The sequence below is a fragment of the Myxocyprinus asiaticus genome, chromosome 41 (assembly GCF_019703515.2).
Source record: "Myxocyprinus asiaticus isolate MX2 ecotype Aquarium Trade chromosome 41, UBuf_Myxa_2, whole genome shotgun sequence".
In the NCBI taxonomy this organism is placed as follows: Eukaryota; Metazoa; Chordata; class Actinopteri; order Cypriniformes; family Catostomidae; genus Myxocyprinus; species Myxocyprinus asiaticus.
In genome coordinates, this window is record NC_059384.1 from 29,172,078 (window position 1) to 29,193,538 (window position 21,461).

At 38.9% G+C, this 21,461-nt stretch overlaps 1 protein-coding gene across 1 annotated transcript in view; it reads right to left on the reverse strand.

Moving 5' to 3' along the window:
* The window catches only part of LOC127432007 (double-stranded RNA-specific editase B2-like), a 55,224-nt gene that overhangs the window by 24,002 nt on the left and 9,761 nt on the right, over window positions 1-21,461 (reverse strand). Inside the window, exon 3 of the mRNA XM_051682736.1 lies at window positions 1,522-1,690. Coding sequence (XP_051538696.1) covers window positions 1,522-1,690 — 169 coding nt within the window. The remainder of the gene's footprint in view (window positions 1-1,521; window positions 1,691-21,461) is intronic.

Genomic DNA, 21,461 nt, shown 5'->3' on the forward strand with positions numbered 1-21,461 from the left:
AAATGGGTTTATACAGTATGTTATATAAGTTATCAGACTATGTGCTAACATGAGACTACTGTAATAAAATCACTTACTAAGACCCCATCCACACTAATACAATTCATTTGAAAACTCAGTTTTCAGTTTCCTAACTTTATCATTTTCCAAAGTATGCAGTAATGTAGAGTGTTTTCGAAATGCTCCATTTTTGGTGGAGGAAAGCGCTCCTCTACGCTACCTCCACATAAATCCAGATACATTTTAAAACAGCACTTTCATTTTTGAAACGTTCTCCATCCAATCTGCCGTTTTCAAGCATTTCCAAAAGTTTTTTGTCCATACTGAAACATATATAAACTCTTAAATCCCCTAACTGCACATGCAAAAAAATTAACGTTCCATGTATGATCTGAAATGCAATTGACCTCAGAACCATCGCCAGACAGCAATTCTGAGTAAACTTCCTGTTGCCTTTGAAGGAGTGCAATGTGAAGGTTGTACAAAGTAACATTTATCTTTAACAACCCTATCAATGTAAATAGTAGGCACAACAACGCCGCTACAACATGGGCCGCCATCTTGATTGTTTTGGGTTGAATGGATCACATGACTGCGTCACATGACAACAAATACGTCATCGTTTTCAAATATCTCCGTTTCTCCTGACCACACTACAATGCGAAGACGGCGTTTTCAAATTTATCCACTTGGGAGAAAGTTTTCGAAAAGCTCAATTTTCACTGTAAATAATGCAGTCTCAGTGTGAACGGAAGGCGTAAACGTATAGAAAATAATGCGTTTTCAAACAAAAATGTATTAATGTGGACGTCGCCTGTCATGACTATGTAAAGCCAGTAAACGCAATAACTTAGCATTATAAGTGCAACTACACCAGAAAGGGACTGTTTACAAAATCACAGCCAATCAAAATATATTTGATGATCAGTGTTACGTGTAATCCAGTTACAAAGTAATACGTTACTGTAATCTAATCTAAAAAGTCGTGTAACACATCATGTTCATACGTATGTCTTTTTGTGTTTCTGTAAAAGCTAAATGGCATACACCCCATAAAAAGTCATTGTAAGGGAGAAACGTATTGCGCTGAGTGCATGACTTGCATGCAACAATTAACAAGGAGGAAATATAGACATTGTTTTGAATTTGTTGACCGTAAAAGTGTTTTAGAAAGTAACTCAAAAGTAAAGTAATCAGTAATGTGATTACTTTTCCAATGAAGTAATCAGTAAAGCAATCCGATTACACTTAAATTGAAGTAAATTGTGGTGGATGACTTTTTTGAGACCATAAATCATAACGCCACAAATAGAAATAGAAACCAAATGACCCACAAAATGTCCTGTTGCTTATTACTTGACACATCGCAACATGTTAGGACTCAGTGTAACTAACCAAGAGCATTCCTTTATAACGTTATAGGGAACCTTAATGTATATAATAAAGAATATATACAGTACATATAATTACCATATATTAAAATTTACACAGTAAAGCAAAAACACACTGTGTGTAAGTTACCTGAGGTGTAACTCTAGCTGAGAGTACAGGAACCGTAGCAGTGCTCGTCTGGTCGTGATTTCTGCATGACAGTCATTTACCACCAGTCCCTGGTCACTCATATACTCTCCATTAATGCATTTAGTGCCGGTAGATAGCGCCACCACTTGAGCCTGTCTCAGATCCAGACCTGAAATACAATGAGTCAGCATATGCAAAGTTAGGTTGTAAAGGTACAGTAGTCAAAAACTATCTGTTAAATTCTAAAGCCATACTTTATGCAAGTTTGCATACTTGATGTAAGCACTTATCCAAAGTGTGGTCCATTGTTTTTGTATTACTGTGGTGGTAACAAACCTCAGTACTCAAGGGGGCGATATAGTTACCTTCAGAAGTCTATCTATGCAAATAAACTGGATGTTATTATTGAGGACTTTAACTTACATGCTCAGCAGTACTCTCTTTAAACTGTTGTTCCGCCATGACTTTTAGTTGGCTTGAAAGAGAAAACTCACAGTAGAAGCGGGCAGTTCACACAAATGTCCGCTAAAGCGCCACATGTAGTAATGTTTAGAATGCAACATGTACTTGCGTTGTGTTATGAATTGCAGTCTCACAAATTTTGAAGCTTTGGTCTGCATTTTTAATTTTTTTTTGGTGGTGGTGGATTTTCTCCCTTTTTCTCCCCAATTTGACATGCCCAATTCCCAATGCTCACTGTGTCCACGTGGTGGTGCAGTTGCTCACATCAGTCCGGGTGGTGGAGGACAAATCTCAGTTGCCTCCGCTTCTGAGACAGTCAGCCCACGCATCTTATCACGTGTGGAGGCTCACGCTATTCCCTGCGATCTCGCACACAACTTCTCATGCGCCCCATCGAGAGCACGAACCACTATATCACAACCACGAGGAGGTTAACCCATGTGACTCTATCCTCCCTAGCAACCGGGCCAATCTGGCTGCTTAGGAGACCTTATCTGTTTCATTACATGTATCGCTGCAGTTTTGAGGTGAAATGTATATGTATGAGGTTGGTTACCACTACTTTATTTTTATACAGCAGTTATGAACCCTTTACAAAAGGAAACAAACACAAGAGTTTTATCAAGAATAAAAATATAAAAATAAAAATCTGTTGTATTCTACAGTAAAGTCTGCTCTTTGCTGATGTTCTGAACACAAGGATGAGTGACTCCTAACTTGCTGTGGCCTTGCTGGTCATCAGCGCACAAAGCTTTTCTTTGACATTTTCATCAGACACTGCAAGATAAAACCCACAAGCCCGGCACAAAAGTATCTCCACCTGCCATGTCCCACCATACCTCTCTCACAGCTGCTCAGCCACGGCACGGCACAGATTTCTGAACTGAGAACATCTCAAGCGTGTGACCGGATGTCTCAGCATGCTTAACCATAAAGCTTTGTGCACTGAAAAAAAAAAAAAAAAAACAAAAAAAAAAATCCCCATCGCTTCAAAAATTTTGTGTTCACTCCCTCCTGCAGACCTGCAGGCTAGAGGCAACATATGAGCTTTTATCAGTCGGGGCCCAGACGGAATTGCACGCCGCAGCCCGGCTGCCACCAGCACGGTAGCTGGCAATAACAATAATAAAAACTAATATTGAGGTGGGGTTAAAGGCATAGCCTTTGAAATCCATTCTACCACCTTTCACTGCACAAGGATTAAAGAGGGGGAGAGGCCATGGGAAGAGGAGGAAGAGATGAAACGAGAGCCAGAGAGAGAGAGAGAGACAGATTGATGCTGTCAATATAGCTCATTTTGTTTACAGTTGTCAATTTGAGGTTTATGTGATATTCTAAGCAACTGTGAAACATGTACTCTTCCTCAAGTCGTTCCAATTCTGTGTTACTTTTTTTTTCTTCCAAAGAACACAAATTAGATGTTTTGCTGTATGATCTTATTACTCTTTTCCATACCAAAAAAAAAAAAAAAGTGAATGGGGACTGGGACTGTCGAGGTACAAAAAAACAAAAAAAAAAGCAGTGTAAATGTATCATTGATGTGGTCCATACTACTTGTTCGATATATATTCTAAGTTTTCTGAGTTTGGAATACTATGTTTGTGTGGGGAACAGACACAAAATGTAAGTTATTTGCTGAAAATATTGCCCTCTGCCCAGAGGTGGGTAGTAATGCGCTACATTTACTCCGTTACATTTACTTGAGTAACCTTTTGGAAAAAAAGGTACTTTTGGAGTAGGTTTAAAAGTGGGTACTTTTTACTCTCACTCAAGTAAATTTCTAATGACATTTTTTTAATTACTTCATTACAATGGGCGGTGTTCCTGTCGTTACATTACTGGGTTTAGTTTTAATTAATGCATAATTTATTTAGAGATTATTTAATGGGACTTTTTACGACAGCGGAAGTTCAGCTGTGCGCGCTATCACAGACTGTCACTCAAGTCGAGTCCATCACTGCTGCAGCATCAAGCTCTTCAAAGTGAAACACTTTCTTCGCTCTGCACAGTGAAAAAAGAATAGTTTCGTCATGCAATGCCTTCATTTAACACCAAGACAAGCAGATATTTCAAGATTAAAATTGAAGCTCCAATTTATGGCAGCACTGAGTCTGAGGTAAATTGTGGCTCTAATGATAACGTGGGCTTTTCTGTGACATGGTGATGGTCATTTTCAGGCTGATTCTTTAAATACAGCCTCTTATGACATTAGTTTCTAAGTGTAAATTATTTAATTAGTGCAGCAATATATCAGTGTGCTTTGTCCTGCGTCATGCATGTCATGAGCAGTATTTACGCATTTACTTGCAACTATCGAAGCTACTTCCGACTGATTAACTGTATAAATCCATGTTAACATCCAAGTTAAGTGTACATGCCTTTTGCCCTGCCATTCGCGTGATTGACAACTGGAGTGCTAACAGACAGCATTTCTGCACGTGCACAGTGAGGTGAGAGAGGCGTGAGCGTGAGAGATGTGCGGGCACGAGGCGATCGTATGGCGAAGAGAGTGGCTGTGTCCAAAATCATTCACTCATTCACTATTTCCTATATAGTGAATGGCAGTGAGTGCATTATATCTCAGCAGTGAGTGGACGAAATGAGTGAGTGTATTCGGATGCTGACGTATACACCGAGCGTCGGAGCTCTGGGGCTGTCACAGAAACAACATCACATATGAACTTTTAAAATACTTGGGCCATACTTGTTTTTCTTATTAAATAATATATGAATACAATAAATCTTCATTCAGTTTGTCATTTTTAATATACAGTTACATATTATATGTTAATATTAAGAGTAAACACATTTTATCAAATGTACATTATTGTATTTATTTGTTATACTTTAGTATCTTTAAACTCCATTACAAGATGGGTAGCGTTTCTGGGCATATAGCGCCCTCAACCGACCAAATGAACATAACCTACATGTTATAATTGAATATTTAAATCATTCACAGAATTATAATTTTTACTGTGTGCAGTCTCCTGAGTTAAAATAATATCACCTCAGTGAATTATTTAGTAAATAAAGAATTCTTTATGACAAAATTCTGTATAAATATAAATAGAGTACATTTTAAAATGTATCTGTATGTTTTACCTCTATATTTATTATGTTATTTCAATCAAGTAATGATTTGTCAAAAAGTAATTTAATACATTCAGCATGAAATAAAACATTGGAGGAGTGAAGGAAGCAGTAAACTCCCAGCTCGTACATCTTCCCCGCGGTGGATTATGGGCAATTAACCGTCGCTGAGTGTACGTCAAATGTACACTCGAAATTAGAGTGCATTGTGGGTAAGAATGAGTGAACAAAAGTAGGGGATGAGTGGATGACTCAGAATTTAGACACTCCTACAAAATGGCATACAACAGACATAGTGCACTATATAGTGAATAGGGGGCAGTTTCAGACACAGTGAGTGTTCCGCGTCCGGGGTTGAAATGTTTCCAAAACCTCTATATTTATTGACAAATTCATTCAGATCTGACAAGAGCCCTTAAGAGGATAGTTTACCCCAAAATACAAATTCTCTCATCATTTACTCACCCTCGTGCCAGATGTGTATGACTTTCTTTCTTCTGCAGAACTCAAATGAAGATTTTTAGAAGAATTTTTCAGCTCTTTTGGTCCATACAATGCAAGTGAATGGATGCCAACATTTTAAAACTTAAAAAAAAAAAAAAAAAATCACATAAGTCAGCATAAAAGTAATCCATAAGACTGCAGTGGTTAAATCAGTATATTCAGAAGCGATGTGATAGGTGTGGATGAGAAACAGATCACTTTCACATTCATCTACTTGAGTTTTTTGTGATTCACATTCTTCTCTATATATCGCCCCTTGCTGGGCAGGGAGATGAAATGTCTAGCAAAAAATTAAAAATCTTGATCTGTTTCTCACCCACACCTATCATATCACTTCTGAAGATATGGAGTTAACTACTGGAGTCTTATGGATTACTTTTATGATTCCTTCATGTGCTTTTTGGAGCATCACATTTTGGCACCCATTCACTTGCATTGTATAGACCTACAGAACTGAAATATTCTTAATGATATAATGATGTTTGGCAACACTGAAGCATCTTTATGCATCATATTTATGGTCCTTTTTATCATTTTTGAAACTCGGCAGCATCAGGACCACTTTCACTTTAATTGTATGGAAAAGAGCAGCGTGAATGCTGTGTTCTTCAATGCTTTTTCTTTTATGTTCAGAGGAAGAAAGTAATTTGGGTTTGGAATGACATGAGGGTGAGTAAATTATGACAGAATTTTCATTTTAGGGTAAACTAACCTTTCAACACATTCTTAAAAAAATGAAGCATTAAAGTGTATGTTATGACTATCATGAGATCATTATAACTGCATGTAACATGCATAGAGGGAAATTAGATTATTGGAACACTATGGAAAAATAAATCCTAAAGAAAAACAGAAAAACTATATATAGTTGAAGTCAGAATTTACATACACTTAGGTTGAAGTCATTAAAACTCCTTTTTTAGCCACTCCACATATTTAATATTAGCAAACTATAGTTTTGGCAAGTTGTTTAGTACATCTACTTTGTGCATGACATAAGTCATTTTTCCAACAATTTTTTACAGACCGATTGTTTCACTTTTAATTGACTATATCACAATTTCAGTGGATCAGAATTTTACATGCACAGTTAATTGTGCCTTTAAGCAGCTTGGAAAATTCCAGAAAATGATGTCAAGCCTTTAGACAATTAGCCAATTAGCTTCTGATAGGAGTTGTACTGAATTGGAGGTGTACCTGTGGATGTATGTTAAGTTCTACCTTCAAACTCAGTGCCTCTTTGCTTCACATCATGGGAAAATCAAAAGAAATCATCCAAGACCTCAAAAAAAACAAAAAAAAAAAAACAATTGTTGACCTCCACAAGTCTGGTTCATCCTTGGGAGCAATTTCCAAACACGTGAAGGTACCATGTTCATCTGTACAAACAATAGTACACAAGTATAAACACCATGGGACCACGCATTCATCATACTGTTCAAGAAGAAGATGCATTCTGTCTCCTAGAGATAACGTAGATTGATGCGAAAAGTGCAAATAAATCCCAGAACAACAGCATTGGACCTTGTGAAGATGCTGGAGAAAAAAGGTAGACAAGTATCTATATCCACAGTAAAACAAGTCCTATATCGACATAACCTGAAAGGCTGCTCAGCAAGGAAGAAGCCACTGCTCCAAAACTGCCAGGCTACAGTTTGCAAGTGCACATGGGGACAAAGATCTTGCTTTTTGGAGAAATGTCCTCTGGTCTGATGAAACAAAAATGTAACTGTTTTGCCATAATGACCATCCTTATGTTTGGATGCTGGAGAAAAAAGGTAGACAAGTATCTATATCCACAGTAAAACAAGTCCTATATCGACATAACCTGAAAGGCTGCTCAGCAAGGAAGAAGCCACTGCTCCAAAACTGCCAGGCTACAGTTTGCAAGTGCACATGGGGACAAAGATCTTGCTTTTTGGAGAAATGTCCTCTGGTCTGATGAAACAAAAATGTAACTGTTTTGCCATAATGACCATCCTTATGTTTGGAGGAAGAAGGGTGAGGCTTGCAAGCTGAAGAACACCATCCCAACCGTGAAGCATGGGGTTGGCAGTATCATGTTGTGGGGATAATTTGCTGCAGGAGGGACTGGTGCACTTCACAAAATAGATGGTATCATGAGGAAGGAAAATTATGTGGATATATTGAAGCAACATCTCAAGACCAGCAACTTATTGTGAGAAGCTTGTGGAAGGCTACCCAAAACGTTTGACCCAAGTTAAACAAGTTAAAGGCAATGCTACCAAATACTAACAAAGTGTATGTAAACTTCTGACCCACTTGGAATATGATGAAAGAAATAAAAGCTGAAATAAATAATTCTCTCTACTATTATTCTGACATTTCACATTCTTAAAATAAAGTAGTGATCCTAACTGACCTAATACAGGGAATGTTTTCTATGATTAAATGTCAGGAATTGTGAAAAAGTTTAAATGTATTTGGCTAAGGTGTATGTAAAATTCTGACTTCAACATATATATATATATATATATATATATATATATATATATATATATATATATATATATACAGTTGAAGTCAGAACTGTGTTATATTTTAGCATCTTCAAAGTAGTCACCCTTTGCCTAGAATTTGCAGACATGTACTCTTGACATTTTCTCAAGCAACTTCTTGAGGTATCACCCTGGGATGCTTTTTAAACAGTATTGAAGGAGTTCCCATCTATGTTGGGCACATATTGGCTGCTTTTCTTTATTATTTGGTCCAAGTCATCAATTTCAAAAAAATTTTTTTTTTTTTTTTTTTATAACATTTTTGTTTTATAATGAAATAAATTAATATTTTGGCACAATTATATTTTTGTCTACAAAACTAATTTCAAACATTTAAGCATATGCCTTCAGATCAAAAGATTTTTAAGATCATGAGAAAGATTTCAATCAAGTGTTTCAAAACTTTTGACCGGTAGTGTATATTATATATATACAGATATATATAATATTGTGGCACTGGAAAATTAAAGCATTCAGACAAGACAAAAAGTGACTTTAACCTCGTGCGACACCGCGTTCACATGCATAGATGTTGTAGTTTGGCCTTGCTATATGCAACGCATAATTTCACTTCATTTAAACCGACTGATCTCATTTTAGGAGACTCTTGGCTGTCAGAAAAGGGTTACACTTTTGGCGTACAGATTCATGTGACAAAACAACATGGCTTTGGGAGAAACGGCTAAAAAACTGAAGAAAAAAAAAATCTGGTAAGAAACCTAATTAAGTTTTTACATTGAAACCTATTTGAGTCAAAAGATTAGAGTCTCTAGTTTCATCTGATATTTTTAAAATTTTGAGCAATTTATCGCGAAACGGCAAGCTGATAAACACAATTTACACTAATGTGTACAATAGCACAAGGTTTTCATTAGAAATCCTATATTTACTGTGCATTTTCACATTGAAAAAAATATGCTTCTGAGACCAGTGCAGACAGACTGCACACTGGAGGTTAAGCCTCAGGGGTCGACGGACACGCCGGCGCGTCCTGCTGGATTTTTTCCTCATAACAGCGGAACCAACTTAAAATACTCTGTCATTTTTGGGCAAACAGATAAGTGTAAGACATCATTAAAGAGTATAAAGGGTCTACTTTTATTTGTGTACAATCACAATAACAACAAAACCTTGTGCTTTTGTAAAATAAAGAAAATAAACAGGGTGCGCTTTCAGCCGTCTCTGTCTCCGCGAGCATCTTTCTGAAACATGTCACAAAAATTAACTGAAACTCTGCGAATACTTATCACACAAACATGAAACATATGTCTAAAGAAAGCTTAAAATATCTATATTTAAATTAACCAATTCAAATTTAAAACAAATATTCTCCTGCAATGTAATCTGAATGAAACAAAGCGATGTACAGTTTCTCCTGGCTCAGCTAATTATCGCTAATGTGATCACACCCACCAGCAGAGCGCGCTATTCATACGGTAATGTGCTGAGGTGATCTATGCAAATGTTAACGCCCCCAACACTGCCTTTTGAAGAGCGACTTGATCCAGCCGAGGAGACAATTTCGGATGAGTAAGTCATTTAGTTTTACTTACATATTAGTTGACATGCTATTTTATATAAACATGTGCATATTTTACTAGTTGGACTATTTCCAGACTTGCCAGCCAGGATTCAGAGTATTGAAATTTGAAATATGTCCTAATAGGCAAGTTTTAGTTACATTTAAGTGTTGTTTCGGCTAAAGCAGGTATTTAAATTGTATGCTGTATGATATGTAATATGATATAAAAATAATATGAATGATTAGATTATATTTTAACTAGTGTTTATGCTGCCTCATTATCATCAACGAAGCTTGTGCTTGCAAATATCTGTTTGGGTGTAAATGTGTAAAATGTGCTGTAAATATGCCCATATTAGAAAATTAGCATATTAGAATGATTTCTGAAGGATCATGTGACACTGAAGATGCAGTAATGATGCTGAAAATTCAGCTTTGATCACAGGAATAAACTGCATTTTACAATATATTCAAATAGAAAACAGTTATTTTAAATTGTAAAAATATTTCACAATATCACTGTTTTTGCTGTATTTTTGAGCAAATAAATGCAGCCTTGGTGAGCAGGAGAGACTTCTTTTAAAAACATTAAAAAATCTTACAGATCTAAAACATATTTATGTAAAGAAAATGTATAGTCAGATTACTTCTTTTAACTTAAACTACAAACAATACATTCAATCATTAAGTCTCCTCACATTCATTCTCTCTCAGGGGAGGGGTCTTTGTCTCCTCAGGTGTGAATCACATCAATATTCATGATCATCCACGCCTCCTCGCATATGGCATTTCGAACACTAAAAGTGTCTTACAAAAGTTACATGACTATATTGTTCCCTATCTGTCACTCACTCGACTCGACTTGAGAGCCCCAAACACCTCTGATTTTGAATAAAGGCCAATGGGAATTGGCGAGAGGAATTTGCATGCCACTCCCCCAGACATACGGGTATAAAAGGAGCTGGATCGCAACCACTCATTCAGATTTTCTCTTCGGAGCCGAATGGTTGTGTTCTTTGAGCTGAATTACTCTGCCGAGCCATTCACCTCGAAAAGCTGTTGGATTTACGGCGCATTACAGCGGCTTCTCCCCCTCTTGCACTGGTGAAGTGCAGAGAACGCCCCTTGGTGCTTCAGCAGCTAAAAGAGTATATTCTTCCTACTGAAAGAGTGGCATTAGCGGAGTGTATTTCCTGGTTGTGGTCATTACCTCTCCGCTTCTGATGGCCACGATCGTGGTCTTATGTGCTTGGCCGCTGCCCACGCGGAGACAGCGTTCGTGGACGGGTCATGTTCTCACTGCGAGAGCGTGACCATGGCAACGTTACGGTCGCGGTTTTTCCTTTGTTAGAGGGAAAGACCACCCCAGCGGCTCCCCACCTTGGTCCTTCTACCTACAGGTTTGAGGCCGCATAGGTTAGCACTGGGGGTGATTTGGGACCCCAATGGGAGCCACTTTGCCGGGTAACTCCCTACGGACCTCCCATTCCCCAGTACGCTCGTTTGCCCCGCTGGGATGAGACCGCCGGCTCGTCTCAAAGTGAGTTCACGATCTTGTTTCGGCGCTCGCAAAGTGGATGAGCTCTCGATTGCAGCATCAGAGAGCGGGCTGTCCAGTCTGACGCTGAGGACTCGACTGGGCTCCCACCTTCAGGTGCGGTCGCCCAGTCGCAGCCTGACGTGCAGCTGGCAGCCATGTTTGCCCAGGCAGCTGCGTGTGTCAGGCTGGAGTGGAACCCTCCACCCCCCCGAACCCTCGCAGCCTGATGATTGGTTCCTGGGCCCGGAGCGCCGCTCACGGCTGCACCCCGCCCCCTTTCTGGTGCATGAGGAGCTCACGAGGTCGTGGCATGCACCTTTTCACTGCCCGGACCCGGTCTCTGAGCTCCTCTGCTCTCACTACCCTTGATGGTGGGGCTGCCAGGGGGTACTCGGTGATTCCCCAGGTGGATAAGGTGGTTGCGGTGCACCTATGCCCGCAAAATGGCACCACCTGGCGGGGCCACCTGAGACCCCCGTCCAGCGCCTGTAGGGTTACGTCGTTTATGGCGACTAAGGCCTGCAGTGCCACTGGACAGGCCGCCTCCACCCTGCATGCCATGACTCTGCTGCAAGTGCACCAAGCCAAGGTGCTAAGAGAACTGCATGAGGGTAGTTCTGACTCGGGATTGAGGCAGGAGCTGCGCTCTGCGACTGACCTCGCTCTCCGGGCGAGTAAGGTCACGGCGCGGACTCTCGGGCAGGCAATGTCCACCCTGGTGGTCCAGGAGTGCCACCTATGGCTCGACTTGGTCGAGATGTGAGAAGCTGACAAGATACGGTTCCTTGACGACCCCGTCTCCCAGGTCAGCCTGTTCAGCGACACCGAGGACATCGCCCAGCAGTACTTGGCAGTGAAACAGCAGACAGAGGCTATTCAGCACATCCTGCATCGGCGTGGCTCAAGACCTCGCACCCCTATTTTTTGGGCAGTCAACTTGTCCCCGAAAGGACCGTTCGACGCTCATAAGAGTGTTTGAGGAGGTTATGTGACGGCCTGGTGCATTGGCTACGAGGCACACAGCGGTCTGCCCGTCTCGCACTGCCAGTCCACGTAACACAGTTCAGCTTATTGTGGCATTTCGTATAGGGACCCCTAGTGTCACTACATCGACGCAACGTCGAGTGAGTGACAGATAGGGAACGTTCTGGTTACTTTAGTAACCTCCATTCCCTGATGGAGGGAACAAGACGTTGTGTCCCTCTTGCCACAATACTGAACTACCTGCCGAGACCTTGTCTCGGCTCCTCAGCACAAAACCTGAATGAGTGGTTGTGAGCCAGCTCCTTTTATACCCGCATGTCCGGGGGAGTGGCATGCAAATTCCACTCGCCAATTCCCATTGGCCTTTTTTCAAAATCAGAGGTGTTTGGGGCTCCCAAGAGTGACACCAAGTGTCACTACATCGACAGAACGTCTTGTTCCCTCCATCAGGGAACGGAGGTTATGAAAGTAACAAGGACGTTTTGTATGAATGAGTGATCAGGATGGTTTTCACATCATTTTTGTAGCAAAAACTCTAGGCTACAAGATCCAGTTCTCAAAAGTCTTGTGAACAAATGTTTAGTATGTGTTATATGGCCTTATTTCAGTGACTTCAAATTTTAGTTTTTTCAAAAACCACGCATAAACGTTATTTTCTCAAAAATACAAACATGTACATACATATTGTTCACATATTATTGTAGCCCAGTTTGTGCTGAATACAGTGTTATCTGATTTTAGCCATTAATATGTTTTTAAGCAACTGAAAAAAGCACAAATGTCAAGGCATGTCAAAACTTCTTCTGGGCCCAAAACACCCTCAGACCCCAGAGGGTTAATTCATTCACTAAATAGGGAGCTAGGGAGCAAGGGAGCATCCTGCAGTTTTCCTTTGAAGCCAAGTGCATTCAATCAAAAGTTCAGTTTCAGGCTGCAGATGATGTTTAAACATGGTTTGCAGACATGGGACAATGGTAATCAGTACATAGATTCAGAATTTATAATGTATAATTTTATTTTAACATGGTTGGCAGTGATTGGACAATTCAGGCTATTACTTGTATCAGAATCAATTATGCTAATTTCTGATTGGTAAAATGCTTCACTTTTTGTTTGACAAAAGAGAGAACATTGAGATTTTGTTGCTAAATAAAATAAAAAAAATAAAAAACATTGTAACATAAAAGTCAAAACAACCACACCGTCTTTTTCCAGAGCAGCCTGTATTTCTCCTGAGGTTACCTGTGTGTTTTATTTTTTTTTTTGTATCCCGAACAATTCTTCTGGCAGTTATGGCTGAAATCTTTCTTGGTCTACCTGACCTTGGCTTGGTATCAAGAGATCCCCGAATTTTCCACTTCTTAATAAGTGACTAAACAGTGCTGACTGGCATTTTCAAGGCTTTGGATATCTTTTTATATCCTTTTCCATCTTTATAAAGTTCCAGTACCTTGTTACACAGGTCTTTTGACAGTTCTTTTCTGTTCCCCATGGCTCAATATCCAGCCTGCTCAGTGCATCCACGCGAGAGCTAACAAACTCATTGACTATTTATACACAGACACTAATTGCAATTTAAAATGCCACAGGTGTGGGGAAATTAACCTTTAATTGCCATTTAAACCTGTGTGTGTCACTTTGTGTGTCTGTAACAAGGTCAAACATTCAAGGATATGTAAACTTTTGATCAGGGCCATTTGGGTGATTTCTGTTATCATTATGATTTAAAAAGGAGCCAAACAACTATGTGATAATAAATGGCTTCATATGATAACAATCCTTAAATAAAAGACAGTTTTTTGCATGATCAGTCATATTTTCAAAATCAGTGCCAAAATTTCACAATTTCTGCCAGGGTATGCAAACTTTTGAGCACAACTGTAGTTTAAAACATCAAAAACCCCACCCTACTTGAGCTTTCCCAGTATTCATCAGTGCAATGCACTGCAGGGATCCAGCGTACCCAGGTTTCTATGTTCAAGCATCTTTATTTAACAGTCTCCAACAACAACAACACTTTGCTTAAAAAGTTACCCTGTTCTCTCCTTGCTGTTCCATTTAATGATAGTTTAGATCAATCTGGCGATGACAGTGAGAAAGCAAGCGAGTGTGTAGTAATTTCTCTCAGTATCGGAATTAAATTGTTGTAAAGGCTCTTCTCTTAGTATGTGGGGGAGGTATGGCCTGTGGGCACTGCTACGTTTAGAAGAGCAATAATCATAAGGATCTCTGAGAGAGCACATTGTGCCAGTGAGGTGGGTACAAAGACAAACACCGCTGTGTGAACATCACTGCTGCTCTCTGTACCCTGCAGCACGCTGCCATGTAAAGAAGAAAGGGAAAGTATCTAAGGCAAGTGAGCTATTAAAACACACACTATAGGAACATCTCAGAAGGAGGCCTGCAAAGCATACAATAAAGTGCCTTTTGTCTAAAGAAAATGTGAATCTGTTTCCTTTTTAAGGATACTTTAGAATAGTACAAAAAAAGTCAAACTCTATTAATTGTTGTAGTACTTTAAACATACAGTAGCCCTATAAAGTATTTGGACAATGAAGCCACATTTGAATGAATTAATGTTCATACAGTGTAGAATGTATGGATGTTACTGGATTAAAATATGACATATTGAACCAAGTAGCAATTATTTTAGAGTAAGACAAGCACAGAATTTCACAAAAAGAATTACATACAGTGCACACTTCATACTACATACTACACACTGCAATAACAGTGTGAGTAGTATTGCAGTATGATGTTCCAAACATAGCCACTATTAATCAGAGCATGGGTCACTCTAGTAGACTCTGTAAGGGGAAAGCCCATATGCTGAATAAGCTTAATAAGCATCATTACCCCCACATTTTCCTGAATGAGTTTTGTTTCACAAAACAAGGAAAGAATACAGTTCATCAGCTTGTTTATTAGGCCATTAAATCATAAGGAATCATTTGATGGGCTTTTATGCGTCCACTGTTTTGAGTGGTTTAGGATAGACCACCTTGGATTGGCTAGTGTGACGAGGAGGAGGGCGTGGCCAGGCCATACCAGTGGACGCCCAGTGCTAAATCAGCCCAATCAGCCGGGAGAGGGATAAAGAGGAGCATGGACGCCAGTTCGAGAGAGAGAGAGAGACGCATGTGTCCACGCAGTCTGTGTGTTTTATGTTATATTAAGTTCCTTTGTGTCATTAAAAGTTTACAATGACTGCTCAGCCGGTTCCCGCCTCCTCCTTGCCCATCGTATGAATGCGTTACATTGGTGCCGAAACCCAGGAGGGAGGAGGGATGCGCTGTTGGAGAGACCTCGCCACTGATGGTTGCAACAGCAAGGAGTTATGGTCCGGAGGTACCATGCCGTCCTCCATGGAGACGAAGGAGCTGCTGCCGTCCGCCAGGAAGCGGAGGAGCTGCTGCCATCTGCCAGGGGGCAGAGGAGCCGCTGCTATACACCAGGAGATGGAGGAGCCGCTGACGTCTGCCGGAAGGCAGAGGAGCCTGCTGCCGTCCACCAGGAAACGAGGTCCAGTGCCATCCGGCGTCACGGAGTACCTCTGCACAGCTGGCTGAGGACCAGTCGATAGCATGTTCGGGACCGGCGAGCCAGTTTTTCTCTCTCTCTGTTTCTGCCGCTCGCTCTTTCCCTTTCCCCTCTCACTCCCCTCGGATTCCCAGGAGGTGGGGAAGACTGGCCGGTGGAAGGATGGCGGAAAGGGCAACACCTCCCCTCCAGGAAGGGGTGGGGGGGGAGAAAATCCGGGGAAACCTCCGGCCTGAATCGGGCATTGGGGGTATGTGGCGAGGAGGTGGGCGTTGCCGGGCCGCCACAATGGACACCCGGTGCTGAATCAGCCCAATCAGCCAGGAGAGGGATAAAAAGGAGCCGGGGATGCCAGTTCAAGAGAGAGAGAGAGAGAGAGAGAGAGACGCACATGGCCACGCTGTCTGTGTGTTTTATGTTATGTTAAGTTCCTTTGTGTCATTAAAAGTTTACGTTGACTGCTCAGCCGGTTCCCGCCTCCTCCTTGCCCATCGTATGAATGCATTACAGCTAAAAAGGACAAATTGTGTGTATTTTGGCAAAATAGAAAATGCAGAATGCAATTATTTCTGAAAACCGCTGTATTTGCATTAAATCGTTTTTCTTCAGGGGCAATGGCTGAGGTCATCGTCTAAGAAGGCATTTACATCCCATTATTCATCAAAAGGCTCATGAATTGATCATTTACAAGTCACTCTTGCATGATAAAATGTTTGAATTTTAAATGAGGTCACAATGGTGCACATCATCACCATTAACAAGTTGCGTTCCGGAGTCATTTCCCACCGGATGGAAACCATGAGCTGTGTAGTGGGGTTATGTTTGCGTAAATATGACTTGTTTATTTCGAATGCATAAAGTCAACATGAAATAAAAATGTACCCTATTTACTTTCATAATACACATTCACGTTCGTCTTGTGCATGATTCAACAGTGCCCGTTACTCTTAAGAAACTAAATATTTGTCTTTGAAATATTTTATTAAAATTGTATGACTTGCTCTGCCTCTGAAACAACTTTCCTTTTTGCCTTACGTCACCTAAGGCTTTAAGCCGTGGGAAAGAAAATAATGTTGACCAATAGCATTATAGTGAATTAAGCATAGTTTGAAGCTACTGTTGTAGGTAATGCAGCCTTTTCAAAATGTTGCCAATTGTTAACTTAGTAATTTGATTCTGGTTCATGTAATAAAGTTCATGGCAATAAAAGAAAATAACAACAGGTTTGAAAAAGAAGCGCTATTATTGCCATATGTCAAAAAAAATGTCATGTTGAATATCATGTTACACTCAAAAATACAATAGCACAATAATTAACAGTAGTTAACATGGTAATTTTAAAGTTGTTTAATGATAGTGTGATAAAAAGTACACAAATAATAGCAAACGGCAACAGATTTGATAAAGAAGCATTCCCATTGAGATGTTTTGATTTCCAGAATTAAATCAAGTCTGACCCTACATTTTTTCCCATTAAATACACTGTGTTACTCAAAAATACATTACTGAAGTAGTTAACACAGTAATTTAATGTTGTTTAATGGCAATGTGATAAAAGGTATGCCAATAAAAGCAATTAATGACAGATTTGAAAATGAAGCGTTACCTCTGGGATACCTCAAGATGTTATTGAATTCCCGAAAGATAAATTCAAGTCCCATGCTAATTTTTTTCACATTTAATATCTTGTTTCACTCACAAATACAATAACAGTGTAGTTTACGCAGTAATTTAAAGTTGTTTATTGATAATTTTATAAAGGTATGCCACTAATGGCAAATATCGACAGATTTGACAAAGAAGCATTCCCATTGAGATACATCAAGATGTTTTGAATTCCTGAAGAATTAAATCAAGCCTGACCCTAAATTTTTTCACAATGAATATCCTGTTTCACTCAAAAATACACTATTAAAATAGCAAACACAATAATTTAATATTGTTTAATGGCAATGTGGTAGAAGGTATGCCAATAATTGCAATGAACAACAGATTTGAAAATGAAGCGTTACCTCTGGGATACGTCAAGATACTATCAAATTCCCGAAGAATTAAATCAAGCCTGACCCTAAATTTTTTCTTGATTGAATACACTGTTTTACTCAGAAATGCATTACCAAAGTAGTAAACACAGTTATTTAATGTTGTTTAATGGCAATGTGATAAAAGGTATGTCATAAATAGCAAATAAAAACAAATTTGAAAAAGAAGCATTACCACTGAAAACGTTGAGATACTATCAACTTCCTGAAGGATAAATTCAAGTCCCGTCCTTCATTTTTTTTTTTAAGATTTAATACCCAGTTTCACTTAGAAATTTGATAACACAATAGTTAGCGCATTAAAAAAAACCAAAAAAACAATAATGCTCAAATTTAAAGTAACAAAGTCCACAACAATAATAGCAATTAACAACAGGTTTTGGGGAAATGTTGATGATCTTGTTTCACTCAGTAATCTGCCACAAAACAGAAGTAAAATGGGTTGTAAATGCTGTTTCAAATTGACTTTAAATGATGAGGTTTATCTATGAAAAAAAAAATACACAAACGATAATAATATAGTTGCAATATCACTTTTAATTATATAAAACATTAATTGTCAACAGAAAATGTTTCAGACACCCGTGGTTGAATTTAATATGCATTTTCCACCATGCAAATCTGTCTTTCCACTTGAGTATTTCTCTAAATAAAATCATCTGTTTCCTAAATGTGTAAGTCCACCCGTTTGGTTCCATCTACCACTCCTTCAACTGTACATCTGATGTTCAAAACCTGATATCTCAGCATCCGTACCACGCTAGGTTGAAATAAGATTATTCACACAATCTGACTCAAATGGAGTTGGTTTCTTTTGCGTTACCAGATGAAAAAATCCAATAAGAGTCATGTGAGGAGCACTCTCGCACAGGTTATGACTCCCCCAGCGAAAGTCCCTTGGTTCAAAGTTGGAACCGCATTAATATTCCACTGGTGCCCGTGCCAGTCTAAAAGATTCAATAGATGCTAAGAGCAGCGAACAGAACCCCCAGTGTTTCTGTCAAGTCTGCTCGCCTGCCACAAATTCTTGGGCACCGATGTCTGGATCTTTGAAGATAACAGTCTTAATAAACAAGCTCTGCAATTACTGTGAGGCAGACGGAGCGGTAGAGAGCGAGAGAGCGCGAATGAGAGAGGACAGGGATTAGGTCAGATCTCACTAAAGTCTAAATTGATGAGCTGTGGTCTTCAAAAGAGAAACTTGATACTGATCCCGCAATGACTCCTGAAGCTGCAGCTGTCTCTGACACACACATTTAAATGTCACATCAACCTGCCACTGCTAGGCAACTGAGCTGTCTTAATTCATAATGGTGAGATATAACAGTAAATTGAAGCTACAGCAACAATGGAAGCAAAGACTAAGGCTTCTTAAAGGAATAATTTTTGCCTTTCTTTTGATGAATGCTCTTTTCCATACTGGAGCTGTTGAGCTCCAAAAAATGACAAAAAAGCACAATAAAAGGCCATAAAAGTAGCCCATATGACTCGTCCATTGTATTCCAAGACTTCTGAAGCCATACGATAGCTTTGTGACAGGAACAGACCCCTTTAAGGTCACTAAAAATCTTCTCGTCTTCTGTACACACCATTAAAATTTTCCTGTATTCATATATGACGCATCAGGTGTCAGATTTAAATGGCAATGATGTCAAAAGGCATTGGTTCAGTTTGAATATAAGAAAGAGAGCTATGTATGGGATGAAATTAGACTGAAAATGATGAAAAAATGTGTGCATACTTATCCGTCAATTTGAGAAATGTTGCAAATGTATCTTACAATCCACAGACAAATACCTTTCAACTTGTGTCTGTGAAATTCAAAATTAAATGAATTGTACAAATAGAGACATATTTGTGAACACAGATGTTCCCTTTTGTATAAATGCATCACACTTTGTGTATGCAACCAAAGGAAGATGTTCCAAATCAAACACAAAATGGTCTCGTGAAGTATTGAAAGTGCATTTGTGGATCAAGTGACGCATGCTAGGGCCGCACAATATTGGAAAAAAAACTGATATTGCGATATTTTGTTTTTCTGCGATATATATTGCGATATGAAAAAAATACAGGATGACTTCACCAGATGACTTGAATAGCTCTATTTGAGAAGAATTAATTATTCTAGAATGATTGGGGTGATTTTGTAGGGAACTGCATCTTCATGAAAAATTAAAATAAAAAAAAGAAACTGAAAATGACTTTTTACTTTATGACTTATTTTGGGTAATTTATTTTATTATAATAATTAATACACTGTTTAATTCACCATGGTTCCATTGTAATTATGTAATACTCTTTTATCAATTCAGGCTAAAGTCAATGATCTAACATGTTATGATATTAATAATGCATGTTGCTTACCCTAAAATAAAGGGGCTCATTTGTGAATGAAGAAGTGTGGTGTCTAGAAGGGATCCAGGAGATTACAGGAGGCTTTATCTCTGTACTCCAACCAGGTTAAAACGGAGCATTACACTAAGGAGGAAGTTTCATTATCACAATAGGGAATTAATGTGAATGACAAAATAAGTCATTTAACATTTTATTACATTACAAATTAAATTACAACCCTCTTTTTTTGAAAATAGAAAAGTAAACAATAAACATCTTTTAATTTAAACCATAAAAAAAAGAAAAGAAAAGAGCAGCTATACACCAACCCTGAGTGGTTTACAAAAATACAACATAAAATAAAATGTTTATAAAACAAATAACTTTGTTTTAGTTGCGTGATGGTATTACCTACCGCTTGTCGAATGACCGGATCATGCTCTTTGATAACCGTGTTAATTGGTAGGCTACCATGTCTTTCGCGAGGTGAAATGTTATTGAATCTGTGATTTCTCTCTGCTGTTTGGAACCTTTCTTATATGGTGTAACACTGGCAAAGGCATCCGAAATAGTTTTTTGCTGTGGACGGCATTCAGATCTGGCTTTGCATACAAAGATTTGTGGTGCCGACTTAAATGATCAAACAAATTGGTCGTGTTGCCTCGTGTTGTGGCAACAATTGCAAGGCACTCTCGACAAAGTATCTGTTTTTGGTCAACATAATCCTGTCTGTAGCTGAAATATTTCCATATAACTGAAGATGCATTTCTTTTTGCAACCAAATTCTTTTATATTCAAAAAATAATAAACTCTGTGTATCCAAGAACCCATAAATCGGAGTAAATTAGGTCATATCAGACAGATATAATGCTAGTTTTCCTTTTGAAAAAAATAAATAACAATATTGTAGACTGATATATGTTTACCTTAGGCTATTACATCGCACGTTCTGCGATGTGACTATTGCGGATGTGCACAACGTGATATTGATGCTGAAACGATATATCGTGCAGCCCTAACACATGCATTCATTGATGTCTATTTGTGTTGATTCTATTTGATTCAATTGAATTTTGAGACTTTTATTTCACTGTTTTTACCATGGCTGACTCACACACAAACAACTACCAGAGGATAGGTCCTAAATTTATTCATAAATGTGTGCATCTCTACCCCTTAATTTGAAAACATTTTTTAAAACCTTCAATGTGTATTCCAACCCTCAAAAATGCATTTCAACTTGAATCTGTGAAATGTATCATTAAATAATGTGTTGGAATTTGTACAAAGAGACAGATTTGTGAATATAAGTGTTCCTTTTTGTACAAATACATCACAATTTGTGTGTGCAACCAAAGGAAGATGTTCCAAATCAAACACAAATTGTTCTTGTGAAG